At 29.6% G+C, this 13,696-nt stretch overlaps 1 protein-coding gene across 1 annotated transcript in view; it reads left to right on the plus strand.

Moving 5' to 3' along the window:
• Nucleotides 1-12,010, plus strand: part of LOC129619321 (cytoplasmic dynein 2 heavy chain 1) — a 32,987-nt gene extending 20,977 nt beyond the window's left edge. The window contains exons 10-31 of the mRNA XM_055534562.1: nucleotides 23-376; nucleotides 438-684; nucleotides 755-1,528; nucleotides 1,591-1,889; nucleotides 1,953-2,169; nucleotides 2,220-2,459; nucleotides 2,554-3,195; nucleotides 3,251-3,433; nucleotides 3,485-4,488; nucleotides 4,572-4,703; nucleotides 4,766-5,768; nucleotides 5,836-5,955; nucleotides 6,027-6,123; nucleotides 6,234-6,466; nucleotides 6,528-6,750; nucleotides 6,814-10,476; nucleotides 10,539-10,627; nucleotides 10,688-10,801; nucleotides 10,856-10,951; nucleotides 11,015-11,317; nucleotides 11,705-11,741; nucleotides 11,859-12,010. Of these exons, the coding sequence (XP_055390537.1) occupies nucleotides 23-376; nucleotides 438-684; nucleotides 755-1,528; nucleotides 1,591-1,889; nucleotides 1,953-2,169; nucleotides 2,220-2,459; nucleotides 2,554-3,195; nucleotides 3,251-3,433; nucleotides 3,485-4,488; nucleotides 4,572-4,703; nucleotides 4,766-5,768; nucleotides 5,836-5,955; nucleotides 6,027-6,123; nucleotides 6,234-6,466; nucleotides 6,528-6,750; nucleotides 6,814-10,476; nucleotides 10,539-10,627; nucleotides 10,688-10,801; nucleotides 10,856-10,951; nucleotides 11,015-11,317; nucleotides 11,705-11,741; nucleotides 11,859-12,010 (10,222 nt within the window). The remainder of the gene's footprint in view (nucleotides 1-22; nucleotides 377-437; nucleotides 685-754; nucleotides 1,529-1,590; nucleotides 1,890-1,952; nucleotides 2,170-2,219; nucleotides 2,460-2,553; nucleotides 3,196-3,250; nucleotides 3,434-3,484; nucleotides 4,489-4,571; nucleotides 4,704-4,765; nucleotides 5,769-5,835; nucleotides 5,956-6,026; nucleotides 6,124-6,233; nucleotides 6,467-6,527; nucleotides 6,751-6,813; nucleotides 10,477-10,538; nucleotides 10,628-10,687; nucleotides 10,802-10,855; nucleotides 10,952-11,014; nucleotides 11,318-11,704; nucleotides 11,742-11,858) is intronic.
• Nucleotides 12,011-13,696: the final 1,686 nt, after the last annotated feature.

Consider the following 13,696-nt stretch of genomic DNA (forward strand, 5'->3'; position numbering starts at 1 on the left):
AATTCACCCCCTTCAATTTTAGACAACGTCAACTTCAATTTCGGCCATGTGAAGAAGAAATCCGCGCAAAGTATTATACGGAATTAAGACGATTTATTGAACGACCCCTTGGTTTTAGAGGACTATCTGAAAACAGTAGTGATCTTTTTAAAGTGATGGTTGAAAGAAATCGTCATTATTTAGGTCCATTATACCAGAAAGCAAATGAACTTTTTGAGAAACTAAATGAACTAAAAACCTTGTGGTTACCATTAGTATCATTAGGGTGTGTGGACATTGATCAATTATGTACTGTTCACTTAAACAAGTGGGAAGATTGGGATACTAATTTTAAAGCTTGTAAATATTTTAGTCAACAAATTGCAAAGTTACAAAGGTACTAACCTTCATTTAAAATCAAAATCTATTTTCATAAAAATTTTTTCATAAAACTTTAGTACTGAAGAAGTAATCGATTGCTTTGTGGTAAATGTAGTACCATTACAGTCAGATATTGAATTCATAAATCGACGATACTGGGAGTCATTGGCAAATAGTCTAAGAATATCAATTTTAAATGATATATCAGAAATTCAAGAGTTCTTGCAATCATCTTTAAAATTTTTACAAAATGTTCCTATGCATGGAGCCTTAATTGCTGAATCTGGTGCAAGATACGAAAAAATTGTAGCTGAATATCCAAAAGTATGCATAGCACATTCTTATATTTTTTCAACTTAAAAACAATTTAACTAAACTGACATAATTTTTTTAGATATCTACGGTTTTAGAGAGAGTAAAAGGTAAAGACACCTGTTTAGCTGGCTGGTGTAAAGAACGAGTCTCAGCCTTATCAAATATTTTGAACCAGTGGGAGAAATTGCAACCATTAATTGAAAATCATTCAGTTGTTTTACAACGCCAAGTTGATATTATGAAAGATCATATCAAAACAAAAATTTTTAATATGACTAATGAGGTTGAAAAATTTATGCTCAGATGGGAATCCTCAGTAACTGAACTAGAAAATATGGACGAAATAAATTTGGATTTATTTAAAGATCGTCAAGAAAATTGGAAATTAATTAAGGAGCAATTTGAAAAACTTGAAGATGAGTGTAAAAAATTTAATGTTGATATTCCAGATGAGATTGCAAAAAATTTTCAACAAAATGAAGAAACTATTAACAATCAAGCCAAACAATGGCAAATTTATGATGAATTCTCGACAGAGCTAGAAAATATTATAAAAGAAGAATGGACCATATATCGTCGGCGACCATATATATTTACAGAATTTTTATCAAAATGGGAATCATCAATAAATTCATCGTTAGACTTACCATCTTCAAGAATACGCCGCAAAGTTCAACATTATCAAGAAATTTTACCAATTTTACAGTACTTACAATCAGATTCTTTAACCGAAAGGCATTGGGCTAGAATTTTTCAACTGCTGAATAAAGACATAAAACCAATGCATACAATAACCTTAAAAGACGTCTTGGATAGTTCGATTTTGTTGGAGCAAAATTCAACAGAAATACAAGTTTGTTTTTTTAGTTTTATTTCAAATACCTCAACTCATAATTAACCAAAATCCCATTTTAGAATTTGATTCGTAAAGCATCTTCTGAACAAGTCGTTCGACAAGCTCTTAATGAACTTGACCAATGGGCTGTTACAGCAAACTTTAAGCTTATATTACACTCAGACTCATCACGGAACGACATTTCTTTAATAAAAGATTATCAAGATATTTTAAATAAAATCGGTGATAATCAATCTCTTTTGCAATCAGCTAAAAATTCCGCAGCATTTGATTCATTTTCGGATCAAGCTGAAATATGGGAAGGTCGTTTAAATACCTTGGAATCGTTACTAACTAGTTTATCGCAATCACAAAGAAAGTAAGTTGTAGACTTATTTTATTCAAAAATTCATTTCATTTTACAACTTTCAAACTACAACAGATGGATATATTTGGAACCAGTATTTGCAACTGGCACATTGAAATCTGAAGAAGCAATATTTAAACGTCTTGATAAAGATTTTCGTTATGTAATGAAAGAAATTCAATTAGACCCGCGAGTAACGTCATTACTAAAAATAAGTAACGTGACAGCCGTAATTAAATCATTAGAAAATCAACTGTCCAGATGTCAGAGCACTTTAATGTCGTACATAATGGTAAAGAAATTTCAATAAAAATATAGTAAATGTATCATTTGTCTTTAAAGGAAAAGCGAAACTCTTTTCCAAGATTTTATTTCTTGGGCGACGATGACCTGTTGGAGTTACTAGGGCAAGCATCAAAAGAGGAAATAATACAAAAGCATATTAAAAAATTATTCCCAGGAATCCATTCGTTGTGCATTACGAAGAAAGATGGTGCTCCGAATGTTATTGATGGTATAAAAAGTTCTGAGGGTGACAATATACAACTTAAGGAAAAAATAAGTATGACTACAGCAATTGAGGTAAATCAAATGAATTCTACATAATATTTCGCCCAAATTAAAATAATTTAGAAATTACAAAATCTAACATTTAATTTAATATATTTAATTTTAGAGTTGGTTAAATCAACTGATTAACTCAATTCAAACAACATTAAAGGAACAAATTCAAATTTGCTGCGATAAATCACCAAGTCCATTTACGGAAGAATTTATGAATAAATACCCGGTACAAGTTTTAAGTACAACAAGAGCAATATTATTTACTAAGCAAACTGAAAAAGCTATCATGTCGATGTCATTAAACAATTCACTTAAAAGTCTTAAAGAGGAAGTTACAAAACTAGTTCAAATAAAAAATACAACTAAAATTCGACTGGTTCACTTAAAAGCCAAAGATATTTTATTGGATTTAGTTCACTATATAAATATAGTGGAAGAGCTTAAAAATAAAAATGTTACAAATTTGAATGATTGGGAATGGTTGCAGCAATTGAAATTTTATTTAGAAAAAAATGGACAAGTTCGTATAAAAATGGTTTACTCGGAATTTGATTACTCGTATGAATATTTGGGGAATTCTAATAAATTAGTCAACACCAAATTAACACATCGTTGCTATCTAACTTTAACCCAGGCAATGCAAATGGGTTTAGGTGGTAATCCATTTGGTCCTGCTGGAACTGGAAAAACAGAATGCGTAAAAGCTTTAGGTGCAACTATGGGCAGACTTGTTTTAGTTTTCAATTGCGATGAAGTAAGCTTTAGACACAAGTTTAATATCAAATTTATTTTAAATTTTAACATTTCAGAATGTTGACACTGAAGCAATGAAATTAATTTTAACGGGTTTGGCTTTATGTGGAGCTTGGGGTTGTTTTGACGAATTTAATAGACTGCAGGAAGCTACATTGTCAGCAATTTCGATGATTATTCAACCAATTCAAATGGCATTAAAAGATAAAAGTGATTTTGTTCAAATATCAGATAAAAATGTTTGTTAATCCAATCAGTTTGGTCAAGTTAAACATTAATTATAATTTCAGATAAAACTTAACCAACATGCTGGAATTTTCGTTACTTTAAATCCAGCTGGAGAAGGATATGGTGGCCGCCAACAACTACCTGGCAATATTAAAGCACTTTTTAGACCGATAGTTATGCAAAAACCTGAACCTAAAGAAATTGCCCAGATACTATTATTTGTTGAGGGTTTTCAAAATTCAAATGAGATTGGTAATAGAATTGTGGAACTTTTCGATATGTGTCCGAAAATTTTATCGTCACAGCTACATTACGATTGGGGCTTACGTGAATTAAAAACTGTTCTATTAGCATGTGGTAAAAATTATCGTGAACTTACTACAAATTCGCCAGAAGTAGAACTGCAAACAGTTGCCCAAGTTTTGAGAACAAATACAATGTCAAAGTTAAATTCAATTGATGCAAAACGTTTTGATATGCTCTTGAGATTAACTTTTCCTGAAGTACAAACTGATAATAATCAAATTTCAGTTTTTAAAGATGTCATTGAAAATTGTTTCGCTGAACTAAAGCTGTATAAAAATGGAAAACAATTAGAAAAATGCATTCAACTTTATGAACAATTGACTAAAAGAATGGGAGTTGTTGTTATTGGCCCACCCTGTTCTGGTAAAACTACTATAATAACATTGTTAAAGCATGCGCTAAAAAAACAAGGCAAACAAATCCGATATTATATTATAAGTCCAAAATCAATGAATCGCATTCAGCTGCTAGGTAAGCTTGATCCTGATACTCGACAATGGAATGATGGTGTGCTAACAACAACAGCTATAGCAGTCAATTCTGAACCAGAAACAATTAATTCATGGATAATATGTGATGGTGATGTTGATCCAGAATGGATTGAGGCACTGAATTCAGTTTTAGATGATAATCGACTTTTAACATTGCCATCTGGTTGGAGGATACAATTTGGAAATAATGTCAATTTTATTTTTGAGACACACGATCTTTCACATGCATCACCAGCTACTATTTCGCGAATGGGAATCGTAAATCTAAGGTGCTTATCATTATCACTATGATTTAATCTCATTCTCTTAATTGTTATTTTTTTTTTCATTTAACCAATTAATTATTATTTAGCGCTGATGATTTGCCTGAAAAAGCTATTATCGAAACATTTTTAGAAAATGAAGAATACAGTGACATTATTAGATCATATACCGAAGAATATTTGGAAAAATCTATTCAATTTCTACAACCTTATTCACAAAAGTACGATTAAATTACATTTTTTGAAAATAATTTTGATAATAATTTTAAAAATATTTCTCCAGATTATTTGCCGGTTGGAAATTTTGTGTTCTAAAATCTATTTTGGAAAATTTATCAGGTGCACATATTAAAGAAGACTTTTGTGTTCGATTAGTGCAAACAATTTTAGGTTTTATTAAAAGCGAATTTCATAATGAATTAGCAAATAAAATTTATGAAGCGTTAGATATATATATACCAGATTCCTCCAGAGTTGAATTGGCTTTTTTTAACGAATCACGTAATTCGATTGATTTCTTTGAAACAGATTCCCGTAATGCACCACAATCTGATCTAATACAAACAAGTCAAACTAAATTGTATTTAAGTGCAATAAGAAGATTTTTAACTACCTTCACACCATTTCTAATGGTTGGATCATCAGGCTCTGGAAAAACTCTCTTGATTCAACATGCAGTAGCTGAAATGTCTGGTTTTCAATTGGTTATAATAAATTGTAGTAAACAATTAACTCCAAGTTATGTATTACACATTTTAAAGCAAAATACTGTAATGATTACGGGAGCAAAAGGACGTGAATGCAAACCTCAGCAATCTAAATTAATATTATTTTTTAAAAATATTGATCTTTGCTATATTGACTCATGGGGCACAAATAGTGTTGTACAGCTGTTATTACAAATATATCAACGTGGTGGATTTTATTCTGAAACCTTAGAATGGATTTTAGTAAATGGTTTACAAATTTGTGGTTCAGTATCTGATTTAACTGTGGCAAAAAACAAGCTTTCGCCCAGATTTCTAGCCTTACAAAACTATTTAACGGTTAAATATCCAATTGAAGAAGATTTACAAGTTATTCTAACTAATCAAATCGAACCATTGCTAGCAAATTTTAAAAATCCTCCAAATCTCAAGGGAATTGTTGAATGTTTAATGAGATTTTTCAAAGAAGTTATTGAAACTTTTTCACAAGATCGACGCGTTCATTATAGTTTCACACCTAAAATGATAGTGAAAATGTTAGAGTGCTTAAAATTTTACAGCGAAAATTATTTTATAGAGGCAAGTAACTATTTACCTATTTAATCTGTAATATTGACAACAAATACCATTAATGTACATATTGTAGGCCCTTGTTACAGAAATAAACTCCAAATTTCGTAACAGATTGGTATCTGTGGAAGAATTAGACGAATATGATCAGATTTTGCAGTCCAACATGAGACCGTTTTTAAAAAATAACAACGAGGTAACAAATACAAAATAAAAAGAAAGATGGAGTTTTCATATTCATCTTCCAAAAATATTCATCTTTTTCAGAACCTATATTTTGTCGCCAAGCCGCAATTCTCATCAATTCTTTGTTTAAAACATGAAGAGTGGAGCGAAGATATAAGGAAGTCCGTAGATATTTGCAGTATGTTGAAATTTCATTTATCAATTAATTAAAAATATAACTTTAAGTGCAGTTTTTATTATTTCTAAATTTTTCCTTATCATTCCTTTCTTGATTCTAAAATCTTCCAGACACTGAAACTTATGAGATCCGGAGTGCAATAACGATGGAATTACTAAAATTGTGTTCATTGTTCTCAAGAATATTGGTGAGACCAAATATAAACTTAGTTATTATAAGTCAAGAAGGATCTCGTTGCATAGATGCGTTATACTTGACATCCACCATAGTATCAAGTAAAGTTCTTAGCTTAAATGGCACAAAAAACTATTCAATGTTAGATTTTTATAACGATTTGAAGTTGGTGGGTTTATATTATTGAAAATCACTCATTAAATAAAAAAGTTACTTATATCATATCGCAGGCGATGCAACAAGCCGCTACAGAAGATCAGCTAACCATTTTATTGATAGATCATATTTGGATAACATATTTACCTGAAATAATGAATCCTCTAGAAGCAATTTTAGAGGGAAGTGAAATTTTAGATTTATTTGGTGAGGATTTAGAATCAATCGCTAGTCCGTTGAAAAGTTCTGCTCAATTAGAAGGATATCAAGAATCATTGGCATCGTATTTCTTAAAAAGTAAAAAATACATATGTTATTCTTTTATGTTGATACATACATTTTTCTTTGTGTTCATTTCAGGAGTCAAAAATAACCTTCGAGTGGTTATTTCACTCAATTCTGATAGTGAAAATATTGAAAAATTATTCATTAACTACCCTGCGTTATATCGCAGCACCGAACAACTGTGGATTCAACAACCAACACCAGAAACTTATATTATGCTACCAAAAAGTAACTTAGAGATCTTAACTAACTCAAAACATGAAATTCCAATTCCGATAAATTATTTTAAAGCGGTTGTTCAAATTCACTCAAATTTAGCACCAATTCGATACTACCATTTGATTGAAGCATTCTATTATATATTTAAAAATTTTAATCACGACATTAAAGAGAAGCTTGAACGGTTAAAGGCAGGCGTTGAAAAATTGGCTGCAGCTCATCAAGTAGTTGCTAAATTAAAAGCTGATGCGAGTGTTCAGGAAGAAGCATTAGCAGAAAAACGTAAACTTGCGAATGATGCTCTAGAAATGATATCAACAACTATGCGAAACGCAAATGATCAAAAAACAGATTTATTAGAAATAAAAAGAAAAACACAAGAAAGCAGCATTAAACTGAAACAGCGCCAAGAAGAAATTGCCGCAGAATTAAGTGAAGTTGAACCAATATTACGTGAAGCAAGTGCTGCTGTTGGACAAATAAAAACAGAGGCACTTTCAGAAATTCGGTCCCTAAGAGCGCCCCCAGAAACAATTCGAGATATTTTAGAAGGCGTATTACGTTTAATGGGAACAAGAGATACTTCATGGAACAGTATGAAATCATTTTTAGCTAAACGAGGCGTTAAAGAAGATATCAAATCCCTCGACCCATCACGAATTTCACCAGAAAATTGTGAAGCAGTTGAAAAACTTCTTGAGAATAAATCAGAATCATTTGAAATGAGAAATGCTAAAAGAGCTTCAGCCGCAGCTGCTCCATTAGCCGCTTGGGTAATTGCAAATGTTAAGTACTCAAAAGTTATTCAAAGTATTAAACCGCTTGAACAAGAACAAAGAGGATTAAAAAAAAGTCTTGTAGCGGCAGAAAATCAAATGGAGTCTTTGAAATCTGGTCTTGATGATGTTGATGCTCGAGTTAAGGAACTATCCCAACAGTTAAATATTTACACCCAAGAAGCTGCTGTATTAGAAATAAAATTAGAAGAAGCTCGAAATACGCTCAAAGCGTCTGAAGTTCTTGTACAAAAACTTTCTTCCGAATACCATACATGGAATATGCAATTTGAAGAACATACAAAAGAACAAAAAACTTTGGATTTAAAATCATTCTGGGTCTCGTATGATATAAATTATACTTCACACTTAAGTATAGATGAAAGTAAACGAATGAAAGAAATTCTAGCGAAAGAATGCAACAGTTCTGAATCTTTTGAATTAGCTAGAAATCTAATAACTGAACAAGATCAAGTTATATGGGAAAGTATGGGTCTTTCTAAAGATGCTCAAGCAATTGAAAATGCTGTTCTTTTGTCAAAAATTTTAGAATTGCCATATGGATCATGTCCTGTTCCTATTCTTTTAGATCCATCGGAAACAACTCTAAAATGGCTTCGAGAATATTTAAGTAGTAAAGAAAAATCTTTTGAATTTGTGTCTCAGAATTTAGAAAAAATCTCGTATACAATTGAACTAGCAATAAGATTCGGGAAAATTTTAGTTATTCATGATCTTGAAGAAATTCTCCCACCATTGTTGCAATTAATAAACTGTCGTATTTTTTCGAAATTTAATAAAAAAAATTTACAAGTCGGCATGAAATTTGTCGATTACCACGAAGATTTTCGATTAATTTTAGTTTCAAAATTAGATAAGATTCATCTTAATCCAGAACTTGAAACATTAATTACAAAAATTCATTTTACCATTACCAAAAATGGATTGACTGATGAACTTTTATCGAAAAAGATCACATTTAAAAAACCAGAAATTGAAGAGAGGCGTATTAATTTGTTGAAAAACGAAGGAAAACTGTTAAAAGAACGTGCAAATTTAGAAAAGAAATTACTTGCTGAACTGAATTCCGCTCAAGGTGATATTTTAAAAAATGAAAAATTATTAAAAGCTCTTAACGAAATCAAGGAAAAAGGAGCCAATATTGACCAGTCTTTAAGAGAATCATCAGAAGTTAAAATAGCGTTACTAGAAGAATATAATCAATACAGAGATTTTTGTCTTAAAACTGCTACGTTTTACATAAACGCAAGCTCAGTTTACGATATATCAGTTTCAGCATTTTTGAAAATTTATCTTAAAACACTAAAAGTATCTGGAGATATTGAAGATGCAAAAATTTATAAGTACTTAATTAAAACAACATACCAGTATATATGCAGAAGTCATCCAAAAAACACTCATATTGCTATTGGTTTACAAATTTGTAAAGATGCTTATCCAGAGGCTGTCCCGACAATTGAATGGGAATTATTTGTTACAAATTTCATAAGCTCTGAAGAAAGTACTGATAATACAAATCTTCCCATTTGGGTAACTAAAGAACAAAAATCTAAAATTCAAGTTTTTAGGACTCAGCTACCTGAACTAATTAATAAGCTTCAGTTTGATAATGACAGTGATTGGAAACGTTTTTTAAATCGTTCGGACTATAACGATCATCCTTTCTTGAATGGAACCGTATTCCAAAAACTTTTGGCAACACAAATATTCCGTCCAGATTTTTTGTTATTGGCGATGAGCGAAACAATTATTGCTCTAATTGGAATCAAACCAGATTCTATACAACAACCAACTATTGATACGCTAATTGATGATAGTTCTGTTTCAAGACCTGTGTTAATGATTACTGAAGCTGGCAATGATCCATCAAATACAATCAAAGAATTCGCATTAACAAAATATGGGAAAGGAAGCTATGGAGAATTTTCAATTGGAAGTTTAACAGAAAATGAAATGATTGACAGAATAAAAAGAGCATCAATAGCCGGACATTGGATTTGTTTAAAAAATGCTCATTTAAAACCAAATCTTATAACTAGAATTGATCGAGAAATTGCACTTGTAGCTAAAAATGCTGACAATAAATTCCGTTTGTGGATAATGACTGATTCAATTAAAGATTTTCCTGAAATTATTTTATATAAATATGTTCGAGTCTTGTATGAATCTCCAAACGGTCTGAAAATGAAAGTTCAACGGTCAATGCAGAAGTGGGACTATTCAAGTCTAAATAACAACATAAGAATGATGAAATTACATGTTGTATTTTTTATTTTAAATGCTGTTTTACAGGAACGTTTAAAATATATTCCACAAGGTTGGTCTAAATGGTATGAAATTGGTGATGCTGAAACTAGTGCAGCTTTAAATGTATTGAAATGGATATCGAGCAACAATTCTAATAATTTATCAAAAATTGATTGGAATATATTAAGGGGCCTCACAGACGTAATTGCATTTGGTGGGCGTATCGATAACATAAATGACTTACAAATTTTATGTAAGCACTTAGAATTGTTCTTTACTGACAAAATTATGGAAAATCGTTGGTCACCTTTACAATTAAAATTCCAAATACCGAATTCAATTAGAATACAAGATTATGAAGAAATGTTAGATCGATTTAAGGATCGAGATGATCCAGAAGACTTTGGTTTATCGCCCATCTCGGACGTTTTTAGAAATATATCATTTTGCAAAGAAATTTTACACAATTTAAGAAGTAAGAATTCATTTTATTATATAACATTAATCAACAACAATATAATGAATATTCAATTTTAGATTCTTATTTTAAGAAAAAGGGTGAAAGAACTGAGACGTATGAGAAACGAATCAAGCCAATTCTTGGATTATGGAAAAAATTAGCATCAGTAATATTCAAACACTCTTAATTTGTATCAGTTAATATTTAAATTTCTTCTAATTTTCAGAACATTTCTATAGATCAAACATTTGAATCAATTGGTAATACTGAAAATACATCAACGACTTCTTGGCAAAATTTCTTGTATTCAGAAATGAAAATAGCCAGAGCTCTTTATAAAGTACTTTTTATGAATTTGAAAAATGAAAATTTTTAAAATTTAAATATATTTTAGAATATTCATTCTACTTTAGTTCAAGTTCATTCTATTATCCGGAAACCAAATGAAGCTGCTTGTGATCAAAATATTAAAATACTAGCTGAAAATAAAGTTTGCATTCAATACTCATTTCATCAGCTTAATTATTATTTTAAAGTAAATACTTTATTTCAGGTTTTGAGAAAATGGCGTAAAATTTGGCCAACGGGACCTAAATCAACAACAGATTTTCTGCGAGCTGTTATTTTACGTATTAAAGAAACAGAGAAACGTTTTAAAATCAATTTTGATATAGAATTTTGTGAGGAAATTGATTTATCAACAATTTTTAATGCTTCAGCACTTTTAGCTGCATTAAAATTAACAGTTTCTTCAAGATTAGGTGTATCCTGTTGTAATTTGATTTTAAAATCTAGTACAAGTGACTTAAATAGAAATGGTAACAGCATGATTGTTGTAAAATTAGCACCAGTACAAGTAAGTTGACAAATGGAGTTACCGAGAAATACTAATGTCCCAATGTTTTAACCCGAAAGTTACTTATGTATTAACAATAACTAAACCTTGTTATTGTTGCTATTTGAAATAACATGCTTTAATATTAATTTTTAATTGCAAAATTTATCATTAGAAGTGTAAATTGCCTTAATTAATTTCAAAGGCTTTTTTTCTTAAAAAAGAAAAAAACCCAATTAAGCTTACCTTTTAAATGTTATCATTATTTTGTTAAACTAAAACCAGCTATTAGCATCAAAATTAATTATTCTAAAAAGCATAAGAGTAACACTGTCCAATTTATATTTTATGAATGAAAATTTTTTTTTTAAGTAAACTTAATTTCTCTATTTTTTATTTTGTTTTAAGATTGATGGAGCAACATTTTCATCAGATAGTGAAGATAGTACAACAACCGGAAAACTAAATATATATACTCAATTTTCACAGCATTTAAATAAATCATCTCCAGAATTTTATATAACTTATGTTCAAAATTTTGAACAGGATACAAACATTAAATTTAATAATGTAACTGGATATGTAAATTTACCGTTATATGCGAATATTTATAGAGATTCTCATATATGTAATTTGAATTTACCATCAAATAATGACATAGATTCAGTTTTATTATCTGGTAGTGCTTTATATGTACCTGATATTCAGCAGTAAATTTCAATTAAAAATGAAAGGACTCTAGATGACAATAGATAAGCATACGTATGTATGTATTTACGTACATACTTACTTCAATAACATGGTATTAAAAACCGTATAGTATTTAAGAAATAAAGTCATTATTTTATAAAATTTAGTTATAAAATTTAAGTGAACAATATACGTTATAAGCAAATAAGAACACTCATATACTGAAAAAATATAATTATGAATGAATTGTTCGTATATAACTTGGACATTTTTCGTTAAACCCCTTTTGCAATATAATCGGTAAAAAAAATTGTATGAAAGATACATTAAGAATCCTTGTAAAGTCAGAAAGATATCAAAGAAATACACAGTGTTATTATCACATAAAACCAATTCCGAAAGAAAAATAATGCAATGGATAGTACAACGCATTATGATTTCCTAATTATTTGTTTGAACGATGATCGAATAAGCAAGAAAAGCTCAGCAGCTAAGTTTATATAACGTTCGATTTAAAAAGTATAAGGTCACTTATAATCACAGTTTAATAAAAAAAAATAGTCACACAGTTTAATAAAAAAGAAAATTTAAACGTTAAAATTCTTACCTTTGCCATCCATGTGCTCTTCAATTAACTACAAAGCTGTCTTTCCTTAATTAAAAAATGTTTCATTTTGTTTTCCTCAGTTTAGATATTCAGTCAGTAAGTGAAGGAATTGACACCTCTGATTCTTGTAAAATTCATTGGTAATGCTAACCGTAATATATTTCTCCTCGCTAAAACCATTCCAATCTTCTTAATGAAATTTAGCAAATGTCTTACGGGAGCACCTGGAAGCTCTTAAATGAGGCTTCTTTAATATAATATCACATTTAATAATTTCCTAAATTTAAAAATACACACATTTCATATTTAAATTAAATTAATTCTTTACTTCTTAAAATATCAAACTTACAAATAGTAATGCAAGTATTACCATCGTATAAATATTGTAGTAAGTTGAAATAAAGCTTTATCTAATTACATGCAAACAACTCTCTAACTTAATATTTCAATTATGTTTACGTTACTTTACGGCTTTAAATACTTCAAGCAAACTAAATTAAAATTTATAAATTAACAAAACTTTTCCAGTATGTCGACTGTAATTGACTAGATTTTTAATCCTCTTGTAATTTTTTATAAAGAAAGTAAGCACACATGTTATCTACATAAATATCGTCATATGAACTTAATGAAATACGAAAAGTCCTGGTTCATTGTTGAACTAAATCTGACTGAAATTTAAAGTTAACGAAATGACAAAAACTTAAATTATAAATTAATAGAAAATCCTTTCTATCCTCCTACATATATACATGATAAAATTTAATTAGCGAAACAAATATTCTATCGTAAAAATTTATAACAAAGTACGTAGACCCAAAATTTTCTACATATTTGAATTATATATATAACATTATTTTCATCAATCAAAAAGGAACTGAAAAATAAACACTTGCATAGTATTTAAATCAGTACGGAAGTATGTTCGTAGGGTATTATAAATTTTTGTTGCCATTGCCGAGATGTACACAAAGGTGTATTTTTTTGACTTAGCGTCGTTTTGTGAATCGATTTAACCCTGTCTGTCCGTCCGTCTCTCAACGATAAGACAAAAAATAATTGTGCTAATCTCACCAAATTTCCATATATGATTTATAATTGTA

Source organism: Condylostylus longicornis, unplaced genomic scaffold (genome assembly GCF_029603195.1).
Source record: "Condylostylus longicornis isolate FDR11 unplaced genomic scaffold, ASM2960319v2 ptg000011l, whole genome shotgun sequence".
Taxonomy (NCBI): domain Eukaryota; kingdom Metazoa; phylum Arthropoda; class Insecta; order Diptera; family Dolichopodidae; genus Condylostylus; species Condylostylus longicornis.